At 41.4% G+C, this 25,462-nt stretch overlaps 3 protein-coding genes and 1 long non-coding RNA gene across 5 annotated transcripts; 1 reads left to right on the plus strand and 3 right to left on the minus strand.

The window, feature by feature from the left end:
• Positions 1–20: 20 nt before the first annotated feature.
• pycr1a (pyrroline-5-carboxylate reductase 1a) lies at positions 21–3,324 on the minus strand. Of its 2 annotated transcripts, none has more exons than XM_003450125.5 (8): positions 3,181–3,324; positions 2,835–2,906; positions 2,642–2,712; positions 2,355–2,534; positions 1,638–1,859; positions 1,419–1,511; positions 1,026–1,189; positions 21–713 (listed from the first exon to the last, which is right to left on the minus strand). In XM_003450125.5, the coding sequence occupies exons 2-8, from the start codon at positions 2,899–2,901 to the stop codon at positions 542–544; spliced, it is 969 nt and encodes a 322-aa protein (XP_003450173.1). In that variant the 5' UTR covers positions 2,902–2,906; positions 3,181–3,324; the 3' UTR covers positions 21–541. The 2 variants fall into 2 exon arrangements, with proteins under 2 accessions (XP_003450173.1, XP_005454981.1); XM_005454924.3 differs by lacking the exon at positions 3,181–3,324 and adding an exon at positions 3,016–3,174.
• Positions 3,325–3,390: 66 nt separating this feature from the next.
• LOC112846602 (uncharacterized) lies at positions 3,391–4,806 on the plus strand. Its single transcript, XR_003219632.1, has 2 exons — positions 3,391–3,525; positions 4,636–4,806. It is a non-coding gene; the product is annotated as an uncharacterized LOC112846602 (long non-coding RNA).
• Positions 4,807–4,814: 8 nt separating this feature from the next.
• On the minus strand, positions 4,815–6,783 carry myadml2 (myeloid associated differentiation marker like 2). The gene has a single exon (XM_005454923.4). The coding sequence runs from the start codon at positions 5,853–5,855 to the stop codon at positions 4,944–4,946; it is 912 nt and encodes a 303-aa protein (XP_005454980.1). The 5' UTR covers positions 5,856–6,783; the 3' UTR covers positions 4,815–4,943.
• Positions 6,784–8,705: 1,922 nt separating this feature from the next.
• Positions 8,706–15,844, minus strand: notum1a (notum, palmitoleoyl-protein carboxylesterase a). Its single transcript, XM_003450074.5, has 11 exons — positions 15,212–15,844; positions 12,730–12,782; positions 12,511–12,606; positions 12,126–12,186; positions 11,990–12,048; positions 11,796–11,898; positions 11,493–11,684; positions 10,968–11,065; positions 10,721–10,868; positions 10,576–10,623; positions 8,706–10,486 (listed from the first exon to the last, which is right to left on the minus strand). The coding sequence occupies exons 1-11, from the start codon at positions 15,538–15,540 to the stop codon at positions 10,183–10,185; spliced, it is 1,491 nt and encodes a 496-aa protein (XP_003450122.1). The 5' UTR covers positions 15,541–15,844; the 3' UTR covers positions 8,706–10,182.
• Positions 15,845–25,462: the final 9,618 nt, after the last annotated feature.

Raw genomic sequence — 25,462 nt, forward strand, 5'->3', positions numbered from 1 at the left:
AATAAATCACAACCACAGAATTAGTTAAATATCCACATTTAATAATAAACTATTTTGAAAATACACTCATTTGGAGTACAAAATATAGCATTTTATCAATATCTGTAGTAATGCAAGGCATGATTTTGGTACACAGTACAATACAAGCTGCAATGGGATACCACCTCGAGGGAAAAAAAAAAAAAGTTGTGAAGTGAACCTCTTTGGCAGGAAACACGATCATCAGAAACAAGGTTTAGAAAGCCAGAGAAGAAACCGATAGGAGCATTTTTATTCCATGAGTCAACTAAAATACCAGGAACAGGGATATAAAAAAAAAAGAAAAAAAGCATTTCATGGTAACGGAAATGGAGATTTTCTTAGAAAAGGAAGTTATTATGGCTTGAAATCTTTTTCTTGTAAAGTCTCACCTCATATTTTAGGTGATTTACTTACTTAGGTCAACAACTACCCAGCAGTAGTGGTTGTAGCATATAGCCGGATCATCAGTGATATGACAAGTTGCATTCAAGTTTGCAGTTTCTCCACCTGGCAGGTTATTTTATTTCTTTTTGGTCCTGGAGCTGGTGCTGCTGTTGAACATACTGATCCCACGAGATGTGACTCCAACAGCGTCTGGAGTGACTCCCGGTTGCTGCAGCACTTTGTCCAGAGTTGTCTTCTTTATGGCAGCAGGGGAAATCTTCTCCTGGTCAGCCAAATACTGAAGTTCCCTTTTTTGAAATATAAAAAAATAGAAATGAAAGAAGATAAATATACAAGTTAGAATGGATAATACATATTAATCACAGCATAATAAATCAGTGTAGTAATAACTTCAACACTAGGTGATGTGTAACCAGAGAAGCCACAATTTAAAATGATTTGTACATACATAGCTCCATCTGCTGTCTGAATAATAAACTTAAAAAAAAAAAAAAAGTCACCCTATGAGCAATTGAGTGAATTTGTTTTTCTTTTGTGTCTTATGACAGGAACGACACAAATGTTTGTCTGTTTGTTGAACACCTCTCTCGCCAACCTACCTCGTCCTAACACAAGAAGCCTCCACAGCATTGATGAGCAGGCTGCGGAAGCCACCGCTCTCCATAACATGTAGGGCGTGGATCGTGGCGCCCCCTGGTGAACACACATTGTCCTTGAGCTGCCCAGGGTGCTGCTCCGAGTCTAACAGCATCCGAGCAGCCCCCTTTGAAGAAACACAAAGGAAGAGCCACTGAATGATCGCATAAAATACACCATGAACATTCAGACTGTGTCAAAAGCACAATGGGACAGGACAAGCTGCAGGTCACACATAATTGAACAGTATTCTTTTAAACTCAACTCATAGGCACTAGGGGTATATAGAAACACAGCAACATCAAACCAGGATCAAAACCTAAAAAAAGTATATACTCCATCTATAAGGGACATACCAGCAGTGCTTGGGCTCCGAGGCGTACAGCCAATCTCCTGTTCAGGCCCATTTTCACACCACCATCAGCAAGCGCATCTACAGCTGTGAAAGCCTGCAAGGTCACAATCATCAACGTTACTATGATGGAAAGAAGGAAACAAGCCGGAGGGCACATTTTTCACAAATGCTGCAGCAATGGCAGATTTGCAAAACACACTGATAGGTAGAACTGACTCACATAAGCAGGGCCGCTGCCGCTTAGGCCAGTCACTGCATCAATCAGGTCCTCTTCCACCTCGGTGCAGTAGCCGACACTGGCCATCAGCTGCTCCAGGAGCTTTCCATCCTCCACATCTGCATAGCTTCCTGTAGCATAGACAGTGGCCCCTTCACGGACTACCACTGGAGTGTTGGTCATGCAACGTATGACCTTTGGAGAAGTGCGATACTGCTGCAGCTTCTACAAAAAGGAGCAATGCACTAATTCAGGGACTTAAATTGAAGGGATCATGAATGAAAGTACCAGTTTAAAGTTTCTTATAATGGATGGATACAGCAAACAAAAACAGATCAGATGTATATATAGGCTGAAAAATAAGAATGAATAGAGTTTATAAGACTTCAAGTTATGCATCTAAACCCTCTCATAGTATATCTTAAGTGTGTTAAACTCATAATCATCTGGATTATGATTTGCATTACCGTAATGTTTTAAAAGTAGTACTATAATTAAGTGATCTAGTGTTTATACAAGCAGGGTACACACCAACTCCTCTACGATGTACCATACCATGTCACTACAAATACTAGTAGATAATTACTGTATTTACACCAAGTGGCTTATTCAAACTAGTGTAACAAGCAGCTTGAATAGGAAGGGGGGGGCTTAAATGTGTTCAGTTTTCAAGTTTTCCATAAAACACACAACATGTAAAGACGACGGGCCATGACTTGCCTTCTCTATGGAACTGATCGTGACACCTGCAGCACAGGACACAATAAGGTGACGGTCTTCGATATCTGGTCCAATCTCATCGAGGACAAAAGGAATGATGTGGGGCTTCACAGCCAGGAAGAGAACATCAGTCCTGTTCACTGTCTCCTTGTTGCTGGTAGTGAAATTTACACCCAATTTCTGTACAAATGGACTTCTTTTAGTAGTTCTTCAGACAGGTAAAATACATATTCATAATTACACAGAGTCACTAATGGAATGCAGCACTAATATAACAGACTACGCACCCGTAGTTGCTGCACTGTGGGGAGATCTGTGTCTGGAGAACTGGCTGTGATTTTGTGCGTGGCAATCACGCCTTGAAGAGGGGAAAAAATATCCAGAAATCATTTCGGTGCCTGATTGCAATCTACATACATCAAGAATATAAATGAAATGAAATTAATGCACATATGGTTAAAGGTATGTTTCGAAATTCACCTGCTGCCGTGAAGCCTCTCACCAGAGCGTGGGCCAGCTGGCCCGCTCCGATGAAACCCACGCTCATTCTGCCTGTAGGTACACAAAGTTTAAAACATTAAATTTAACGTTTTGTCTTACAAGTGACAGACGAACCGAGAAAGAATTAGCTGTGTGCCATTTTTACAGCTCCGACACGCACCGCAAACATAATCTTACTTCCGTATTATTCACTGAGGGAGGGCAAGGCGAATCCTGGACACATGATGGCAGCAGCCATAACGCTAACATTCATTACATTTATGAACAAACGGAAGAATCTCTAAGCTGACAGACAGACAGACCAATACCAGCTCATCATAAATACCTTAAATTACGACTCTGTCAACGTGGCCCAGGTGTTTAGCGCTGTAGCTTCTGCAACAGCGACCAGAAACGAATTTGATTGACGAGGCTTGCGAGCCAGTGAGCTTTCACCCTTAGCTTACGCGTAACATTTTCAACCAATCGCAGTGGCAGCAGCGTTAAATTTGAGGCGGGGTTTAAGTTGCATCAGGCTGTGCTGCTGAGAGGAAAAGCTGGTTAGGAGACGCAGGCGCTTTACTGGCGTCAACACCGGCGAAAAGCTTTGAAAGACATGTCGAGATGGAGGCGCTCAGACATAACATACATATTATGAGCAGATATAGTGCAGCATAGTTAACAGACTGATGTAAGTAGTAACTCCGAGTTAGGCGTTTCAGTTTTTTCTCTTAAGTTTCTTCATTATCCTGTCGATAAACCTGTTTATATCTGTTAGCTATTCAACACTAGCAGGTAGTTACTGTGCTCATTGTGGTTTTAATGATTAAAGTTGTGTCATACAGACAGGTCATATATTTATTGTCGAATAAAAGTGACTTACTGGCAGCCATTAGCACCATGTATTAACATGGTGAAATAACAGTAAAACTACCTTATTTTAAGCATACAGTTTAACAGGGTACAGCATATTTGAGAACATTAACTTTTATTCGACAATAACGGTATGACTCGGAATTTGTGCCGATAACATAGAGGGTTTTTGTCGTGTTTTGTTTTTAAATAGCAATTATTTAAATAGAGTTATTTTGCCACGTGGTATATTAACATACAATAAAATAATGTTCATTTTTACCTTGTTTATTTTTACAGAGGGGTGGGTGGATCTTTCTGTATTTTATGAACAATCAACACATTGGAAAACCTTTATTTTTTAAAAAGAGAAAAAATGTTACATATTGGCGAATCCCAGTCTATGTTAAATTACCAAGTATAAAGAAAAAACATGAAATTGTACAAATAGTTTCACTGGTAGCAGCAAATTACCCTAGAACATGAAAAACACTGTGTATTTAAGTCCTACTTTATGCAAAGAAGTGAAGGAAGGCCAAACGAAAACATACACATTTTATTAAACACAGAACTGAGTACAAACATGGGAAAAAGAATGTTAACACTCGTGCTTGTGGTCAACATGTAATGTATCAACAAAATAACAAATCGAATACTGCTGTCAAACATTTGCCTTCAAAAAAATTGACATTCAGTAAATTTAAAAAAAAAAGCCTTATAAACTTCAACATATGTGGGGAATATAATCTAAACTGGAAAAAAAAATACAGCAAAGTGGCTAGAAAGCCAAAACTATATTCTATGTTCAGTGCAAACTGTTGACCTAACAGATACTAAACATATCTAGGAAATATATTTCCACCCTGTTTATTGTTACATAAATACTATTAAATAAATTGCTAACCTCTGAAAGGTTGAATAACATAACACTGGTCTGACACTTCTTTAGGTCCAACCCAGATAAGATTGATGCCTGTATTAGAGAGATGGATGTATTTCCCAGAGTCGTCTGTGGACAGAGTTGCTGAGATTTTCTCCATGGTGCATGTTCTCTACGGTAGGAAGAAGTTCAGGACTAGATGAATACTGTAACATAAAAACTAGATAATACTGCTAATTTTTTAAAAAAAGTGTTATATACTGGCTACATAACACCATGAAATGGTGGATGTAGGCATTGAGTCTTTCACATAGACCTGGGTATGGAGAACAAACTGGATATGGCCTTGAACTTGTTGGTGGGTGGTGGTGGTGGTTTCAGACAGCAGAACTAGAGATAAAGCGAATCCTCTGGGAGTAAACAAGATCTACAAAATATAACACTAAGTTGACGTTAGTGAAGACGGCAACAACCAGCTTGCTATCCCATGGACATTCTCCTCGTGGGCAGTCCTCGGGACGAGTAGTGTTGCCATACTTCCTGTCGAAGCTGAAGATGGGCCAGATCAGTGAAGTACTGAGATAGAGGATCACAGCAAAGAAGGTGTAGATGACCACAAACCGATCAAATGGGAACCGCAGGGTAGAGGTCCTACCAGAAACCGTCAGTACGACGACTATCACAGTGACAGAGAAGCACAGGCTGTACACCACCACGCAGTACTGGCTGGCAATATATTTGTTGTACTCACTGTCATTAGCCAGGGCCCCAAAAATGATGCAGGCCACAAAACCTTGGACCACCTTGAGCAGACCAGACACAGTGGCCATGTATCCAACCACAGCCCCTGGTTTGGCTCGTGTTAAGAACACCTCAGTTGCGTAGGGGAAGCAGCAGACTGCGGAGCAGACTGTAACAGCAATGCGGTATATTTGGACTTCCCACTCCTCATCGGGAACCTCTGTCTGAAGGAAGTAAACAGGGTAGACCACAGAGGCAGTGATGTACATGAGTGTTGCCAGCATGGCAAAGGCCACAGTGAAGTTATCCCAGGAAATCGGCATACAAGTGTGAAGCCGTGTAATGTCCAAGGTGAAAACAACCAGTGTGACAGCAAAGCAGAAGCACCACACAAACATACAGAAGATTCCGTAATTGGCACTGTAGCCTGCGCTGTGGGACACAAGGGCCATTATGGTGCAGCCAAACAGTAGCTGGAACATTCGGGCTATTCCTAAAGGGGACAGCACAGCTTCTTTGTTGAGGTAATGTCCTCCTTGAGAATCCATGGTGCCTGTTGTCCCTCTAAAGCAGCTGTTCTTGCTGGTGAGATTCTTAATGTCCCGTTGCCCGTGTTGGTGTCCTTGCGGCCTCCTCTGTCTTTCTCGCACAGACCTCACCCTTTTTTTGGTTTCCTGTTATAGATGGTCCTTAATTACAAATGTCTATAATTTCTTTCCTGACCTTGCTTTGTAATTACACCAGTGTGCTTAAGCTCAGGTTACATGTGCACATTGTTATGTAGAAGTTTGTTCAATAGCTTAAAATAAGAAAAGACTTTCAGTCAACTTTGATAAAAAGCTATCTTTTTGTTAGGTTTGTTTCTTCTTGGTTGCACAAGTTTATAAAAAGAGTCTAATTTCTGTGCATAATAATAACAGTTGATTTCTAATGTTTTCAAAGTGTGTTTCATGTAATAATAATATGATCGTAGTCTTACTCAAAAGCTGCAGTGTATGTCCTTTGAAATCTTGGTTTTCTCTTGGTTGCCTGCTTGCTGGCTTCTTCCCTCACTACTTTTTCCAGTTTATCAAAAGATCAAAGTGAAGTAATGTCTTCTTCAGTCAGCCGTCTTTGAAAATTGATATCCAAAGATCAATCTTCCAGCAAAATCCCTCAGTGCCAAACAGGTGGACAAATTTGTTTTCCTGTCAGTCAACTTCAACTCCTCATGGACTCAGTCCTTATAAATTCTTCTCTTTTCTCTTTTTCTTCCCTAAACTGTCCACCAGAATCACTCAAACTGTCGGCTATGTCTCTTGCTCTTTGTCTTGCTGCTTTCTGTCTTCTCTTGCCTCTCAGACTTGATCTCCCACTCTTTCTTATTCACGCAAGCACACCCTGCTCCTCCTGTCTCTGTCAGTGTGCACTCGGTGGATTGCTAGCGGTGGTTGTTTAAATGAAAGTTTGTGCCGAGCCCAGAGTTACAGGCCTCGCCAGCGCTATAAATAGGGGGTCTATATTCCACAGAGGGGTGGGAGGCTGCATGTGGCAGGCAGTTTGGGAGTCTTATTTCTAGGGAGCACCCAGAGTGGCTGAGTCAGAGCTCCCACAGTCAGAAACTGGCATTTACACACTGTGTAATGACAGGGAGGAGGGCTAAGACTCCCATTAGAGGCATAAATTACACACAGGTTCAGAGGGATGATTATACACAAGCGATGGCAGATTTGACCTATGCATATGAAAGGGAGGTAGAAATGAAGTGGCAATTACTTAAAATATTTTAACCTTCTTATATAAGTATCCTCGTTTTTTAAAATTTAAACATTGCAAGGATATTCTTACATAAAATCACTATTAAAAAAACAATTTTAGAAATGTATATGCATGTATATGCATTTCTTTAATTAGAATATTGCAAACTTAAATACTCATAACTGCTTACTGCATACATAACTGCAAACTGCTTATAAAATGAGTTATTTTCAGTTTCAAGTTCAAAGCAGCATTTATTTTTCTCACAGGGCTAAGAACAATAATACTTAAAAAACCAAACAAACAAACCCATCTCTGGGTTATCAGCACAAATTTCAAATTAAAGTTCCTTACTGGCAGCAGCTACTATGTATTTCTGTATTAATACAGTAAAGCTACTAAATTTTTAGCAGTAATGTAAAACAGTAAAACAAAAAGCATCATCCATCCATCCATTCGCTTCCGCTTATCCTTTTCAGGGTCGCGGGGGGCGCTGGAGCCTATCCCAGCTGTCACAGGGCGAGAGGCGGGGTATACCCTGGACAGGTCGCCAGTCTGTCGCAGGGCCAACACACAGGGACAGACAACCATTCACACTCACATTCACTCGCACATTCACACCTAGTGACAATTTGGATTATCCAATTAACCTATCCCCACAAGCTATCCCCAAAAGCATCATTATTATGCTTTTTTTTTTATCAATAAACTTTCTAAAGTACAGTATTATTTTTTACAATAGTGCATGTTAACTCCTGTACAATAATGTTCATTTTTACCTATCTACTTTAAAACCTACATGTGTTACTGTGTTTGTGAATATATTATTTAACGTATTATTTAATTGTCAAATTTGTCTTCCATTTAGGATGTGAGTTATACAGAGTTTTCTGTTGGTCTTCATTCTGAAAGATCAAAGCGGTATGCCTTTCTAAGATTGCTAGCTTTAATTACTTCCAGTAGGGTGTGAATTTATTTTTCTCAAAATAAGTTTTTGGTCTGTGATGGACGTGCCATGGGAGGACAAGTTGGGGTTATTCTGAGGAAGGTTTTTATGCTTAAATAATTTGGAGAGAACATTTAGATGCTGATAAGCATGTGTAAAGATAGCTGTGGCTCAGGAGCAAAAGTGAATTAGTGGTTTGATGCCCAGGTTGTCCTGCCCATGAACTGCTGAACTGTAAGTAAGGCACCAGTCTACTCCTGATGTTTAGGTCAGGCCCTTGCGTGGTAGATACCATCACACTGTGAGTGTATGTGTGAACAAAAGCTAAATTGTGATGTGTGCAGCGCAGGTAGCATAAACACACTGCACTAGGCTCAAATACACAGCAGGATAAGAGCCACATGGTGCAGAGTTTATGATGCAAGGCGGCTTACTTTTGCATCATTTGCACAACTTTTATTCAGGTATCTTAAAAGAGACTTGGTTAGCTTGTAGGACCTTTTGGTCTGCAGAACTTATAATGAAAGGGTTATTTTCTTTTTTATTCACCAGATCACTTCACTTACTCTAAAACATTTCTCTTATTTTAGGAGATAACCACATTTCTTGAAGGTGATCAGTCGCTGACTTTAGGAATAGTTTAGTATAGTAATGCCACATCTTCTACACATTAATAATACCGTTTTAGTAGGCCTTATAGAAGTAATAATCACAAGACTGCAAAAAATATTTATCTTGTAGTATATTATGTTATGTGTCTTTTCTTCTGGTCTGATACAAAGACATGCAGTCAACACAAAGAGAAAAACAGCAATGTATTTACAATTTACAAAGAATCACTTCTCTGTGAAAATAGCACTTATAAATATGATTTACATAACAAAATAAATATGTAAATTACCAATGTAGCTTGAGTTTTTTTTCCTGTTAAAAAATATGTTACAGAATAAAATTACAATTAGTAATACTTTTCCTTTTCTGGTGTGATGCGAAATAGAGGCCCTTTAAAAACATCATTTATAAAGACATCATTACATACAACATTGTCATTATATTATAAAGTGATCTCTATGAGAAAATAATAAGAAGGGAGTTACAATAGTGAACACTTGAAAGAGCCTATACATATACTCAAAAAATACAATACACAATATTTGTCTCCCTTTAAATGTTCATTGCATTGATTTGAGGATTGCTGATCTACTGAGGTGACCTAACATGAGTGTTTGAACAGTCTTGTCATGATGATGCGGCCTGTGCATAAGAGGTATAGCTTAGATGTGATGGCACTGTGGTTTTTGTATAACTATGTATAGACATTAAACTGATTCCAGATCCACTTTAGCACCACAGTTAGGGTTGTAAAACGACTAAAAGGGACATTCTGACATCTTAAAATATACCAGTTTGGTGTAGACGCTATCAAGGGCGAGAGTTACAGCTATAGGAACATTATGTCTTATTGCATTACTTTCATTAGCGGGAATAACACATGGTTTGTGCCTGTTTAGTTCAAACAGGGTAATTCTAACTGACAGTTTTTTGCTATGAGTTTATTAGAGCATCAGTGTCAGTCGTCTTTCTCTCGCTATTGTTTATGCTTTTATTTTTTTAGAGGTAAATTAAAAAAATATCTCCTTTCTGATTCAGCACTTAGCGCACTTATCATATTTTCCTGTATCTGCCTTGGTGTCAGTTATTTTTGCGATGAGAGTTCCAATTACAGAAAAATGCTAGGGCCCAATTGCACTGATAACAGTCTCATAATGGCTACTTAACAAAAACAGCATGGCAATGACTAAATTTAAACTATATGGAAGGACAAACATAAAAACAAAACATCAGTGAGCATCCTTAAAACTGGATTACATTCATGATATTTTCTTTTACAAAGCAAAATATAATTTAAATGGTGAGTCGCAAAGAGTTGTGCCTTGTCATTGTGGTATGTTGCCACAGTACTTGTCACCAGATGGGAGAAAAGGGATTGTGGGACAAGGTCAAAGTCCCTGCACTGACTGAGGTTTGGAGTAAAGTAAACAGGAGGTCAGAGGAAATTCATTATAGGTAGAATGGGTTGTGAAGATGGAGGGGTAGTTGGAGGTATCAGGCTTGGAAGACTGGCCAGAGAGACCAGCCAGCCAACTCTGCTTAGTTTAGCGTTGAGATAATGCCTGTTTGTTTGTGTCCCTTTAGCTGCCGCTGCTGAGCATGCCCAGTAGCTTGCTGGGGTCCATTCCCTGCTGCTGGGCCATCTTCTGCACATCAAAGCCCATATGCATGAGGAACTGAATGACATTCATCTCCTGCCCTGTGAACTGATCTCGGATGGTGGGGCAGGTGGGGTTGCAGTGTGGCCACGGGCAGCTGTCAATCAAATGCACAGGACAGCCTTTAGGCGGAGCCTTGTTGTTCCTGTTGTCGTGGAGGCTGCGGTCCCAGCAGTGCAGCGCTCTGGGCAAGGAGGTGCCTTTAACCTGCACATCAATCCAATAGCTAGAACACAACACAAGAGGGCGCTGTCAGCACACAGGTAGAAAATCGTACAGCGAGGAAGAGGCCTTTTGAAAATGACTAATACCCACTTTCTGGTGATAACTTCATGCGATAAACATGCTGGAGCAAACATAGCCCTAAAGAAAAAACAACAGAAAAAAACAGTAATCAGTAAAAGTCTTTGCAATAATTCTTTGTAAATTTTCCACCTGAAATCCAGATGCATGGCCTTACGGGACATCTTTGAGTGTGTTCCTCAGCTCAGTGCCCAAGTTTTGGATGTAGCGCCACTGGCCCTCCTGCACAGGCTGACCTGTCAGCTGAATGTTGTCCACTGTCAATTGAGCCTCATCAAACAGCCACTGGACCACAAAGACAGGGCCTGCTCAGGGAAAATGAAAAAATCAGCCAGACAATTTGATTATGTGTAGATCACATCACAATGCACATTTAGTTGTATCCACATAGATCATAAACCCACTTTTTATAGACGGGAAGACTCTGTATCCAAAAAAGCAGTTCCACTCTTCTCCTTCATGGGCTTGTTTGCACCGCTCTGGTACCATCCCTCCCCAGTACCTAATAGAAACATACACAGATAGGATATGATGGGTAAAGTAGCAACCTGGTGATCTCAGTTTAATGTCTAGACTTAATGCTTTTCTTTTTAATAATGCTTGTAGTTAAACGCACGAGGTGACACTGAAATATTCCTTAGTTCGGCTGCTTGAGGCTCAGACTGCTTGGGCCCATGCATGATGTGCTTTTTCACTCCCGGTGCCTTTATATGCGACTAATGCATGTCATCGTCTCTCTCCTAGAGATTGTGCTTTGTCGCATTTTTTGTTTGTTCCCCCCAGCCAGCCACAGCAGCCAGCCACAGCCAGCAGTGCTTGCTATTATTGTCTTATTGTCAGGACTTCTATCTATAATTTCATAGGAATCTGTATCTTGAGATAAATATTGGTATGAAATAAATAAAACTAAACTGAAAGAAATCCCATACTTGATGCCTCTCTTGATGGTCTCAGTGGGGGCACAGCTGGTAGTGTCCACACAGTCAGTGCAGTGGTACTGCTTATTGTCCAGGAACCAGCCAGAATCAGAAAGGCCTCGCACTTGTATCGCAGTGTGGCCCAGTCCCTCCAGCAGCTCTGCCACGCGGTCAACATTCAGAAGAACGCCGGTACCGCCCGCACTACACACAAAAACATTATATATTTTCATCAGTACACATACATCAGTAAGAATGAGGTGCAGAAGCTTTTCAATATAAAACCCCGGGCAAAAGGTTTACACGTGAACACACCTGCTTCCTGCTAAGAGGAGGACTTTGGCATTTTCCAGACCTTTTTTCAGCAGGTCCTTCACAACCTCCTGAATAATGAGTGAGCCCATGAAGGCATAACCACCTGTGTACGACAGAGAGACAAGGAAACTAAACAACTCTTCTTTCAGGGCAAAAACATGTCAAGATTTTGAGACTTTAGTGGTGTCTCTTACTTTGATCTGTTTTGGCTGTAGCACCGCTCCAAACATCACTGGAGCAGTAGGGCACAAACCTACACAACAAACGTAACATTTAAAATGCCACTTGTGATTAAAAATTGGGCATCAATGAGCGTAAAGGGCAACTTACACCATGTTGGCGTTCCACCAGTGAGGGTTTTCCTCAGGGAGTGGAGACAGGATCCCTGTGCCTGCAGAGACAGACCGACGTGTATCATTAGCCATTCTGGCTCCCTGAGACACATCCTCTTCTTACTCATCATCATTACCACATGGATTACAGTTATTACAGTGCAACAAGAGAGAGAGAGGCGTCTCTCTTCCTTTAGCGGTGGGCGCCAGGTAGCCCTACACCGCAGCAACATTATGACCGGGTGTCAGTTTCAATAACACTGTAAATGAGCACAGATGCATCCCATCCTTTTAATTGCTGAGGCATTAAAAGCAGGTATGCTTTTCACCTTGTGGTCAGGAGCCACGGGTGGAGTAACAGTGGGGCTGATGGAAAGGCTCACCTGTTTTAGTCTGGGGCCACTTGGAGGAGCTCATTAACCTTCTCATGGTCTCATATCGGCTATCACAGTTTTCCTTGTTGAAGCAGTACCAGCCACCTGCATGCATATATACCAATAAAAAAAAAGAGGAACGATCATTTCACATGTGATTTTTTTGGTATAATTGGACGTGAAATGAGAAGTGTGTTGAGGTGAATCAGTTTAGTCCAAAATACCAACCTTCTAAAAATATCAACCACCGCCTGCTGCCTCGAGATTCTTTTAGGTAGTACCTACAAGAACCAAAGAATGAAGTAAAAAAAACAAACTGAGCACACGATAATAGGCATGGCTGAGTTTAAACAATGTGTGTATATGATTCTAAATTCCTCAAGTTTTGTTTTACGCTGCCTGCATGAACGTCTTGGCCCACAGGTTTGAGACTTTCTTATGGAGAAAGAAATAGACACTGAAAGATAATGTGGCCATTGTTTCTACATCAGTGCTTGCACCCAAGCGTAAAATACACACATCGCATCATCAGTAATACAAACAAGGATGCCCCGAACTTGATGCTAATCTCAAAAAGGTGCCACGGATGAAAGCAATGATGCTGTGTGTACACGCTGTACTTCAAACACTGATACAGTGATCGAAAAGGAGATAAACATCATCCTCTCCCATATCCTGGTTCCACTGTAGATTCCAGTAGATGGTATTTTTCCATAATAAGCAACGTACCATCATCTCTTCAATCTGAGCACAATGTCATAAAACGTGGATAAAACCAAGGCTGCCATCCAAAGTAATGGCATGATAGGAAGTAAAACTCTTTTGCTCAGGTGCAGTAGGTGCCAACAAACCCGCATAAGTCCAATTTAACTCCCTTAGAATGCACTTAGACACTGACTCTGAGCTATAGCTGCTCTAAGATTGTAGGAAACCTATCTTGGAATATCGGAGATATCTGCTGTCAGTCCAGAAGAGGGCAATGCACCCATGCTTTAGGGTGCAGTCCTAACCAAAACATCCTCATCTTTTATTCAACAAAAAACACAGAAACATAAGGAAAATTAAATATTTTGGGTGTGTAAAGTAGCATTTGCTGCAGAAACAAGAGGCTTCTGAATGTGCTTCTGTAATGTTGATGCCTTTTTTCCCCCATTTCACTGAATATCTGCTTTATTTTACCAGTGACTCAACTCAAAAGATTGCCAAACACATTTCAGTGACTTTAAGGCAAACAGACTTGGCTGAAGCTCTGAGCCTATAACTCAGACACTGAATCACACTTTGGCTGCGCTTAATGTTTTAACTATTATTATTCAGTGATGTAGGCAGCTCACTCTTATTTCCATCAAACATACTGAAGCCAGAATTGACAAGCTGAACAAACAAATGAGAGGTGTTGTGTCAATCCACCTATTTAAACAAGTTTCCAAGAGATGAAAAACCCTCTCACCTCCTAGTAACTTGCTCTAGTAACTTTTTTTCCCTTTTACTTTACATACTTATGAATATCCGTGTAACTGTAACAATAGATGGATTAGCATCCCAGCTGATAACAGCCACAGTGAATGAAAGACATTCTGCCTGTAACTGTTCCCTGCGTGCGCTCCTGCCCACGTTTTACAGAGCCAGGAGCCGCGGTGTAACGCACAGCTCCCTCTGCTCAGTCACATATATCACAAACACGTTTCAGTCACCAACGTCCTCTCTGATCAGTTCCCATGCACTGCGGCAAACAAACCAGAACGACAACCAAATTATTCACGACTACACAACATGCTTTACAGCAGTGAATAATGAGTATGCGTGTAGTTGTGTATAACGTTTCAGCATTCTCTTGTGATGCAGCATAATCTGCGGACAGACATGAGACATTACACCTTCTACAGCTATACACCGATCTGTGCCGCTGACCTTTAACCCACAATTTGTCTTCTTGTAACTACATTGAAAACAGAGTCTGTATGCCTTTTGTATTTTAGAGTAGGAGGGACTAAATTTGGCGTTTACTGTTTTAGCAGCACGATTTATTCCTCTTTAGTAGAGTTGTTGTTTTTTTTTCACAATGAATTTTTTGCTTCACAATATTATTAACAATAGAAACCATTGAAAAAAATCTAATCTAACCTTCTATAAAAATGTAGTTAAAAAATCTACTGTATTTTTATGGATATTTTACAGCATCCACCCTGAAAGTCGAACAGGTCAACCATCCGAGTACTCATCAGAGAAAGACGGACAGAGATGGGCGGGGGTCTAAAAAGTTAAATCGAAACTCTGCAGCGCAAAACCTGCATTCTAATTTGGAGCAAAGGAAATGAAGCATAGGCCATGTGGCTCTCCGCATATTTCACGCTTCACTGACGCAAAGCAGCTGTCTATCTTTTGCTCTGACTGAGGCATCAGGACATTTTTTTGCCATTTATTCTTTTTTTTATTTGTATATATTTTTAATATGTTTAAAAAACATTTATATGGTTCTTGATCGAAAATGAAAATAAAATGCGCGATTCAGCACTCCAAATACTGAGAAAATCAACGGAGATGCACTTTCTCCTCAGGCCAGATACATGTGGGTTACTTTAATGACCAGCAGGACGGATGAGTCCTGCTGAAGCACTCTTGAGGCAAAATAACAGCTCCTACTAGCCCAGCTGACCTCTTTTTGACTTGACAGTAACCTCATACATGTTTACGGTCAGTTGTTACGTACCCCGCAGGACTGCCGTCGTTGCAGGTGACTGATGTGTTCTCCAAAAAGTTCAGCCTCATGTCGTAGTCAAGCTTTTGCGCCGAACAGGGGTAAAGGGACTGCGCAAGGTTCTTCACTTGTGTCATGAAGTTATCCATGTTCTCTTCCACCGCGGTGAAATCCAGAGGGAAGCTCTCGGTGGTATCACCCCGGTCTGCCCGGTATGTGGGAGGAGGCGGTGAGCGTCGCGGTTGTGGGTTGCGGCCACCCCGAAACCTCCGTGCGCAAAGAGCTCCGGACTGCATCAGTACCAGCAGCAGCACTGATGAAACCACTCTGATCAGTGTCATCTTTTTGACGTCCTTTCTCCAAATTCTCAGTTAAAAAAACAAAAACAAAAAAACAACACTTGTCAGCTTCCAAAAGAGACAACTTAAATGTCAGGTAAAATCAAAAGTCCTCTGAGACCACTTGTAGTCACCCGCTGAAATATCTGGAAATACTTTCAGGCTTAATTTTTGTTTTCTTTCACGAGTGCGCCTACAACTCTTTCCTCGTCTGTCTGGTACAACTCAAGCCCTTCTGGACCAAGCACACAAGCTTGAACGACAACACTGGTGCCATGCGCTTGTTTTTTATTCAAACTTTCCCCCCTTGTGTGACCGTCCAGCCAATCACAGGAGCGGGGCAGGACTCAGGGCATGATCAAGCCTGGCAGACTACCCCCCCTCTTAATTTATAGAGGGAAAAAAAAATGTCCATGCGTTGGTTCTTTTGATCCGCAATGTTTTATTTGATGTGGTGGCTTTTATTGGCCTTGAAATGCCCATTTCCCATTCCACCACAAATTTATGAAGTGAGAATATGCATCTTGTTACACACTTGCTTGAAAAAAACAAAACATAAACTGGCAGAGTCGCATCAATATTTAGCCAGGTTATTTTTAAGAGTTTACCTATTATAATTTTTTTATTATTATTATTTTTCAACACTTTTAAATGTAACTTAAAAGGAAAAGTTGATCATTTTTCACAGAGCACCGTCTGTTATCGCTACTCCCCACCCCACCTGGGAAAGAAAACTGCAGACCTCTTAAAAAATTTTAAAAAAAATCAATTCCAGTTCTGACTAGTTGAGTTGCTCACGTTTTGCTTTAGGTTTAGAAAAAGGGACTTAGACACTTCTTCCCCCCCCCAACCCCCCCCCTTTTTATCCAGATGGGGCCTCCAAAAGATCAAAGCAACCATCACTCTTTCTCCCCCTCTTTTCACCTCCTCCCTCCCACTTCAGTCTCTTCCAAACTTTCCTGCTCTACTGTATATTTTAAGTCGAGCAGAGCATCCTGATGGGAAGCCAGCTTTTTAACACAGGAATGCCTCGTTACAGTTGAGGTAGGCTTCCCTTGAACAACCTCTCATTTTAAGGACACATTTAAGTTAAAGTGTAGCCCACAGGGCAAAAGGGATCATTCATCAAAGTGAGACTTCATGATGGTGTTTTGGTGACGTTTGTCTTTTTGACTTGAGCTCATTGGAAATTCAGTTTAGTTTTACAGGGCAGGACATTGCAGGGATTTCTAAAGTCCAGCGAAAATTTTTAACAACACTTTTATATTTATTTTCACCAATGGTATTTTTGTGACGCTACACCACTTTTTGTCATGCCCACGAGAGTTCTGATGTGAACTCTAGCCTTAGATAGCTTATTGATTAGTGCCGTATCAGCTTTGTGGGAGCAGGATTAGGATAAGCCTGTGTTTTTAATAGAATCTCCTCATATCAACTCATCACAATTTTCATAACAATCCACGAAGGCAAGAGCTCTGAAATAGAAAACAGAACTCCAAGACTTATTACGACGCATTGCCGAGAGAGGGCTGTAACTGCCTGGAAACTGGCTGGTCAAATTGTGACCACACTGGAACCTCCGTGTTGCCAAATAGTTCTTTTTTCACATTATAGACTTTGCAATAGATAGTTTCATTTGTGTAACTTTTAAGAAAGTACTCTCTGAAAAATTAAAAATTAAAAAAAACCCTGCTGAAATAAAGTTGAAATAAAGTGGACAAGTTAGATGGATCAGGTAGACATAAAACACAGAACACCATCAGTCTGAAACAGCTTGACATCCTCTCAGAGAGAGCCTCCCGCTCACTGTAGCCCCATGGTTAATCAGCGTGCCGAAAGAATGTCAAACTGTTTTGAGCCAGGTAAGATGGATATGAAGTCACCACCAGGACGGATGGTATTAATTGGGAACTTCAAACAGAGGCTTGTATAGATTAAAACATGTGGTAGGGCCCAGGAGAAGAGGCTCTGTCACAGACTGAGCCCAGTCACTTTGACCCATACCGCCCTGTTTTATCACACGTCATTCTCAAAAATGTAACCCTTAAATCACTCGCAGATGGACGTCGGCCCCTGACACACTCTCTAACGTGAGGAGATGCCCTGGTGGTGAAGCATCGTCTGACTGAAGAAGTGAGAGCTGCAGATGCTCTCACTTTGAGGGTAGAAATCTGTAGCTTCAAAGAGCGAACGTAAAGGCTTTCTCATTTAATTTGAACAAAACAACTCGAGTGCCGGAGACAAACTTTGAAACATCGGGCAGTCCTGCTACTGTTGGTGCACGGTGGCTTGTTCTCTGCTAAGTACCTTGTTTGAACTCCGAGTATTAAGCTCTTCTGGCTTTCACTTGTAATTCTCTCTCTCCCTTTTTCCTTGCCTCCCATTCTCTTTGTGTAGCATAGACACAAATTTTGAATGGATTAATCCTAGAATTAGGTCATTTGAAAATGACCCAGCAGTTCTGATGGCAGTCCCTCAGAAGTGCCCCCGTAGCCCCCACCCCAACCCCAGGCCTCCTGTGAAAGTCAAAGCCTGTCTTTCATCTCCGATCAGTTGCATGTGCCCTCACAGATCCACAGGTTTTACTGCTTAAGTCTGGGCTGGCAGCATTGATCATGTGACCATTGCCTGCCTAGTGTTTATACACATCATAGCCCCGTCTGTCTACACAGCCTGCCAGTTCTGCTCACACATTCCCGTCGTCCATCTCGCCTCGCCGGGTAGTTTTGATTCGCACATGCTGTTGTCGAGGATCCATCCGCGATCATCAAATCCTGCTAGTTGGAACTGTTAGGTCAGGTTACATCAAAGAGATCAGGAGGGATCAGCCTTTTGAAAGGGACATGCTCTGGCTCACATCATCAGAAACAGGTGGAGGTCCTCATCAGGAGAACAAAGGAGAGATCGCCATCTATAAAACTTTTATATTTCATAGAAGAGTTTCTTTAAATTCCCACACACAAACTACATAGCACCAGTATAAAACACATGATGGCAGGTCAGGCATTGTGGGACTGAACCAAAGTACTAAATTCCACCAAGGTCACAATAGCAAAGCTTATGACTTAGTGCTATTAAGCCACAAAGTGTTTATGTGCAGAAATCTGCTAATAAAAGATGACAGAAGGAGAACTAGAAATTTGTTCATGTGTTACGAATTAGCTGAAAAGCTGACGGACCCTTCAGCAGATCTGTATATATTGTAGTAATGACTCTTAATTTTTCATCCTGCCAGTAATATGACACCAGATATGGAAATTTCCTTTAGGTGCTTGTCATTGAGGAGACATGCACTTAAAAAGAAGACTAATATTGGATGTTTTTTTTATGCAAATATGTAGATTTCACGACAGCTTCACTTATAAGTTGATATGACTGTAATGCTAGAGGGCTTTGACATCGCGCCCCTGCAAAAACGCTTTCAGCCTCGGCTTCTGTTCTGTGTCACCTTGAGGCAAACCTCCGGAAGCAGGCCCCCTTAATTTCATGTTGAAGCTATTGTTTAAAACCCAAAACAAACATGTACAGAGGTTTTTTGGGTGTTAACACACTGTGGAGTTCCTTTCATGTACCCTCACCACATGTTCCTGATATTACCCAGACAATCGGTAAACAACCTTGATCTCGACTTAAGTCAAGAGGTGCCATCTAAGATGTGAATGTAAATGGGGAGTAAGAGAGTAAGAGAGGCAGGAGACATCTGTCGAGCAGGCTCTCATTTTGTAAGAGGAGGCGGTCTATTGGTTACAGATGATGCCCTGTTTGATAAAAATGAACTCTTTCAAGATAGGACAGCTTGTGTTTGGGGTCTCTCTGGCACCGAGGGGTAATCAAATAGTTCAACTGACAGGTCAGCTGCTTGTTATTCATCTTTCATCTGAGTGACGGTCACAAAGTAGCTGCTGTTGCCTCTATACATTTCTGTCACGTCATTCATACTAAGCAAGACGGATGTTTGCGTTTGTCAGGGCGGGTGCACATGCGTGTTTCGCGTCTCGGCGTCTGCATGTGTGTAGGAATGTGTGCTGGAGGATGACTGAGGTGGACCAGGTTGTGTCGGAGGTACCGGTGCTCGAGCGTGCGGCCTTCCTCCAGGAGTTTTCCACTCATGCCTCGTGCCTGAATCACCCTTTTCAATGCCCTCTACCTGGTAGTGACGGAGGAGGGAACGCAGACCAATTACCATTCGAGACCTGCTATTATTATCATCAGAGAGGCGGCAGCCCTCCTGCCCCTGCGCCTATTCTCCTCTCGAGCGAGACAGAAGGAGAATCAGGCCCTTTAGTCTCGGAAATGTTTATTTATGCCACAGTTGTGCCAAAGGACATGGAAAAGCCCTTATTACAGGTCATGACAGTAGAGCCACAACACATTATTCACTTTCCGTCCCTTAACCTGGTATTCTCTATGGGGAAATTCTTTTGAAGTCCACACCCTGTTGTAAAACATGGTCGTTATTCAGTTATGTGAGAGCTGCATTTGTAGCTGTGTTTTTTTTAAAGATGCAGACTTTAAAGCAGCCGGGCAGGAAGACTTGAGAATCCCCATAATTATTTGTTTAATCTGGGTTTTATGAAGAATTAAAAATATCAAAGAGAAAGAGCTGTTGACATGCAACATAAATCTGATTTGTGAAAAACCGGTAATGCCAGTTTGGAGGGCATTGATTAAAAAAAAAAGTCTTAAGGGTAATTTTGGACCAGATTTTTGTGTCTGAGACAATCAGCCCATCTTCTGACTACACAGTTCACTGAACCACTGGGACACCATTAGCACATGATACGTGGCTCATTATTTCTGACACTCTTTTAACACCAAGCAGCCGTTTTCTTTTATCCTCTCGCCACGAAGATGAGGCTACTGTAATCAAAGAAGACAATGATCAGTGCCAGCCTCTTGGCCTGGACTGGTACCTGCTTTGATGTCATATTTCGGTGTAAAGCGTGTTGCGGCCGATGCCAAAGAGCACCCCTAGTCGCCAACTGTCTGACAAGCTGCCTTTCATCAGAATGACATCACTCTGCTACTTGATTACTTTCCATGGACTCTTCCAGGCCTGGGAATGTTCTCCCAGGAATCTGAAATCATCATCCCCGCCTTTACACCCTTACTTTTAGAATGAAAGAAACACACATCTAAGGCACACATTACTGCGTGTGGCATACATCGAGTATTTATAATCCAAGCTAACAGTACGCTGTTTGTACTGTGAGGCACTTCCCTTAAGATTTTTCCCAACCTGGCAGAACAAAAAAAGATGTGAAGTAGCACTACTACTTTGTGATTCTCGCAAAACCAGTGCAGTTTATACACGCAGGCGGCGCAAAGAGACAAAATGAAACGTGAAAAACAAAAACAACGCTTCACAACGCAATCATTCAAGTTTTCCCGACCGAGATTTTCCCTCGGTGGCAGAGAGAGCGAGAGAGAGCAGTGATAAATTACAAGGTAGAATCTGAAGTGTTTGCTTTTGGAGGAAACCGAGGAAACTGCTGCGTGAGGTGGATATTTATACCCTCGTTCTCCAAACCAGCAGCATTGCCTCTCTGCCCAGCGTCAGCTTCACGGGACCACTGTCTGCGTTCACCTGTAGGTCTGTGGAGCAGACTGGCTCTACTCCCCACATCACAGGAACTCTCCTGTAGATGTCGTGAAGATCAAGGTGTGTGAGCTCCTCTGACCATCCTGAGACTGGAAACTAGAGTTTAGGATTTTCAAAAGGAAAGGAAAAAAAGCATTTCAAAGGATTAGAAAGAGAGAGAGTTTGTTTATTCTCAGCAGAGAGAAAATGGCTGCATATCTTCAAGCGGCTGAAGTGGCACAGACAGAACATAACTAATGAGGCTGCCAAGTCCCCATTACCCTTTGATGTATTCAGATGCAGGAGCATGTATCCTCTTACAAACTCTGGTAGGTGTAAGTATCATTGTACGATTTGAATGAGGTCAAGAACCACTTCCTGTAAAAGCAATGTGTGCGTCATCCCACAAATGATTTCATCTCTGGTCTCGAGGTCACCTGGGGTTGGATAGTAGAAAAACATCACCTTCCTTTATAGAACGTGGTGATGTATCTGTTCAGGAATAGACAACACCCACTTCCCTCTCAGAAACAAGTTGGTCATTTGTGGGAAGAAGAAAGTGTTACTCAAGCTCTACCCACGCAGTCATCACAAAAACTCATGTTGTTTTCGTGATGACTAACGAGAAGATTGCTACCAGCAACATTCACTGCCTCTGTCCATTTTTGATCTTTTCATAATTCAAATTCCTGGAATTAGGAGATGGACTCTCTCTGAAAAAAACATTTGGGAAGCCGGTAAATGTGAAGACTTTCAGTGATTCCTCTAAAAGTGTTGCCTTTTTCTTCACTGTAGGTCTTCAGACCTGGAAAATAATGGAAGTACATAAAAAGTAGTAATAATCCTCAAGTGCGGCGTGCGAACATCGGGAAAACAAGGAGAAATTCCATCAAAGCGAATGCCGTCACATCTGGAGGACAGGTGTAGTCCTGTTTCTCGTGTTTCAGAAATTTCTCCTTAATTTACTTATTTAAGAGTGCACCAAAGTGAGAGTGAAGCAGTTATGCACCTCTGGATTTGATATGGGAAACCATAGCAAATGAAAGCACGGCAGGGCAGGTAGGCAAAGGACAACTGCAACATGTCTGAAGCGTAACCTGTTCTCCGGCTCTCACTTTGAAACCAGATGAAGATCGGCTGTGGCCCCGAAGTCATTACACCTTCAAAGGTAATTAACACATGGCTTTTGTTTTGGACGATGAGCCCCAGATTATGTCGGTACAGATGGTGAGGGGGCAGACGACAGATACCGAGAGCAAGGTGTGCTTGGATGTGCTTTCATGTCAGCAGGAAGTGCTTGACCCTTGGCCCCCTCTTGACCTCAAATCTAGCCTGTCAACACCACTTCCTTGAGTGCCCTGTAAAGATTAACATGTGGTCAAAGACAGAAGGCCTTCGGACCTTCGCACGATGAGCAAGGGGACCCAGCTGGCATCTTTGCCCTGCAACACCTTTTGCCAGTTATGCTAATGTAGGGTTAGAAGATCAAAGGCTTGTTTTGGTTGAGGTTTCTTTTTTTGGTAAGACTTAAGAATTAAACTACAACATTAGTGTGTGGAACATTTGAGCTGGGATCAGTAATGCATTTCTTGATGTTTTTCATCACAAACAGATTTTTCTTTCTGATGTGTTTCAATGATTTCAGCTTGTGACTCATGCTGTGCTGCAAAAACACCACCTGACTTGTCTCTTGAGGTGGTAATTAGCTTTGCTTCCTCTGATGCCATCATAGAGAAATAAAAGTCTTCTCTTGACCTTGAAGATAAGTCACGTTTCCCTTTATGGTATCTGATGTCTACCATTACAGATACCACAAGTATCATCATAAAAACATATTTTTTAGTAATCTGTTACCAAAATATTAATCTGTAAAAAATTCTGCTTCATTTAATGAACTTTAAAGGACATGTTAGATTATGGGAGATATCTTTTATTCATTTTATTGCTAATAGTCAAATAAGAAGATTGACAGTTCATGTATTTGAATGCAAAGTATTAAACAAGCTCAAATAAAACTGGAACCAAAGGGGAACAGTTTGATTACTCCACCTTACTAATTAACACATTATTAATTGCGTTTGTCCAATTAGTTTCCAGTGCAAAAAGGATTATTTGACATTTAAGTTCATAGTCATTGCTTTTCATATTGCATACAACCACTTCCATGGATCACACTTTTGATTTTGCACTTTAAAGTGTAGCAAGTTGGTTTACAACTGTGCAGTTCAGCAGAGTTACAGTATTGCCAGTGATCGTCACTGCAGGCTGCCACATTTTGCAAACATTTAGGCTATAACTTACTAAATTACTAAATTATTCTACATTAAAACTGCAGGTTAATATGCATAAACACCAAATAATATAATAACTTGTGCAGTCTGGGAACCCATTGGCTAGCTTACTCACTTACTCACTACTTTTTAAAGCTTTATTCAGTTGTCCAGCTCAAGACTTCCTATTTTTGTGTGCCAGTCATTTAATAAAAATGTAGATGAATTTTAAAAAGCCAGTCAAAGGTAAAATGTCAAAGCAAACACAGTCGCTCTTTCGTTCTCAACAAGGACTGTATGCAGCCAACTCCTGCTCACATGGTTTCGTAATCGATGATTATTCACGATTAGTCACTTGAACTCAAGCTACAAAGAGATTAAAACCACCAGTACAAAGTTTCATTTCTTTTTTACAGATTCTTGATATATCTGTTTATAGTTGCTGTTAGCTGTCTAGTTATGCAGCATTGGCATCACAGTCAGTGCTGGTGGAACTGATCAGATGGCTGGAACTGGCTAGAAAATTGGTTGTTGATCCTCCAGATACTCTGCAGATACACCTGTCGGTGTGCGGAAGTATCTGGTTTGAGTAAATGTCTTTCAAAATGTCTTTTCTGTTGCTAAAGGGATTACATACAAAGTCCACATTATGTTGGAGATGGTCTTGAGCACTCTAAGAAAGAAGACAACTGGATTCCTTCTTGTTTGAGAAGACTTTTGCCTCTCATCCAAGAGGCTTAAGTTCTAAAACAAATGGCAGAGAGTATTTAACCCATAGTGGGGTGCTCTCCCCTTTGGAGGTGGTCCTAAGAGTCGAGATGGTAAAACCCAGTGGGTTTCAAACTGTAGGGGCCCACTGGTGTGCTCCCTGTAGACAGGATGGGGATAACCAGCTGATAAATATGATGTTTAGTTAAGGTAGATTAATATGACTTTTTAAAAGTTTTCTGATGCTATTTAACTGACCTTTATTTAAATGAAATTACATTTTTTATTGTTACTGACTGTTTTTAATGATTCAAAATTGAGAAATTCCAACTTAGGACCAGCTAACTTCTTGTCCAGATGGATACACTGTAACCCATTCATGTCTGAGAGCGTGTTAGCATAGTATAAAAGTATTGGAGGCATTATAATTCAAATAGCAGTGGTAAACTCCACATGTTGTCAGTCAGGGGCATTGGACCACTTCAAATCAACAATGTCTGTGCCCCTGCAAGAATCAAACACAAAGTGATCCCTACAGTTTAATATGAATTACCTCAAGCAGACATTTGGATCCGTGGGTCAGCAGCCTGTCTCAGGAGAGTGTTTGATGATGCCGTTTTATTGTTTCAGAAGGTCAAGATCTTCAAAGCTCTCCTTCTGTTCTCCACAGGGCACCCGGGCAGCAGCTGTCAGAATACACTCGGCTTTGTGTTTATGTGCGAGAGAAGAGGTAGGTCAAGCCTCCTCTCACGGAACTGTTTTTACTGGGGGGTGGGCGCTCGGTGGACACCACAATATTGTTGTTCTGCCCTTTTGTGCTGAAGAGAGGGGAGCGTGTGAATACTGTCGGAGTGGACGTCACCGCTCACAGGTTCGACGCTGATCAAATGGCCTTTTTGGCATGATTCAGCAGTATGTGCATGCGTGTCAGTGAATGTGAATGTGTGCGAATTGCTTCAAACAAAACACTGCCCCACTTGGGCTTTAGATCGAATGTCTCCTCTGTGGTCCGGTAATGCTGTGTGTAAGATCTTTTACACAGGGGCCGCGAAACGTCATGTCCAACCAAAGTTATTTGGACAGGTTTACGCAGCGGACGATCTGGTCTGACTTGCTGCCATATTATCAGCTCCCATAAAGCATCACTCAGTTCTGCTGTATAGAATACTTCAGAGATTATATTTTTTTAGGCAACATTATTTCTACAAACACCTTCATGCTATGATTGTGATCGATCCTTTTTGTTCCTCTAAAAGGATATTATCCATCCTTTGTTCTTAAGATCTTTTGATGAAGACCAAAGAAAGTGATTCAGATCAATAGTAGTTTGTTGGTTGAACAAAAAAGCCAAATGATGTTGTTGTTG

This window comes from Oreochromis niloticus, linkage group LG4 (assembly GCF_001858045.2).
Source record: "Oreochromis niloticus isolate F11D_XX linkage group LG4, O_niloticus_UMD_NMBU, whole genome shotgun sequence".
In the NCBI taxonomy this organism is placed as follows: domain Eukaryota; kingdom Metazoa; phylum Chordata; class Actinopteri; order Cichliformes; family Cichlidae; genus Oreochromis; species Oreochromis niloticus.

Coding starts and splice junctions, on each gene's coding strand:
- notum1a (XM_003450074.5), bottom strand. CDS start 15,540: ATGACACTGATCAGAGTGGTTTCATCAGTGCTGCTGCTGGTACTGATG. Junction 12,187..12,510: donor GTGGCCCCAGACTAAAACAG/GTGAGCCTTTCC, acceptor CTGTCTCTGCAG/GCACAGGGATCCTGTCTCCA. Junction 11,685..11,795: donor CTCCTCTTAGCAGGAAGCAG/GTGTGTTCACGT, acceptor TTTTGTGTGTAG/TGCGGGCGGTACCGGCGTTC.
- myadml2 (XM_005454923.4), bottom strand. CDS start 5,855: ATGGATTCTCAAGGAGGACATTACCTCAACAAAGAAGCTGTGCTGTCC.
- pycr1a (XM_003450125.5), bottom strand. CDS start 2,901: ATGAGCGTGGGTTTCATCGGAGCGGGCCAGCTGGCCCACGCTCTGGTG. Junction 1,512..1,637: donor GCGGCAGCGGCCCTGCTTAT/GTGAGTCAGTTC, acceptor GTGACCTTGCAG/GCTTTCACAGCTGTAGATGC. Junction 714..1,025: donor GCTTCTTGTGTTAGGACGAG/GTAGGTTGGCGA, acceptor ATTTCAAAAAAG/GGAACTTCAGTATTTGGCTG.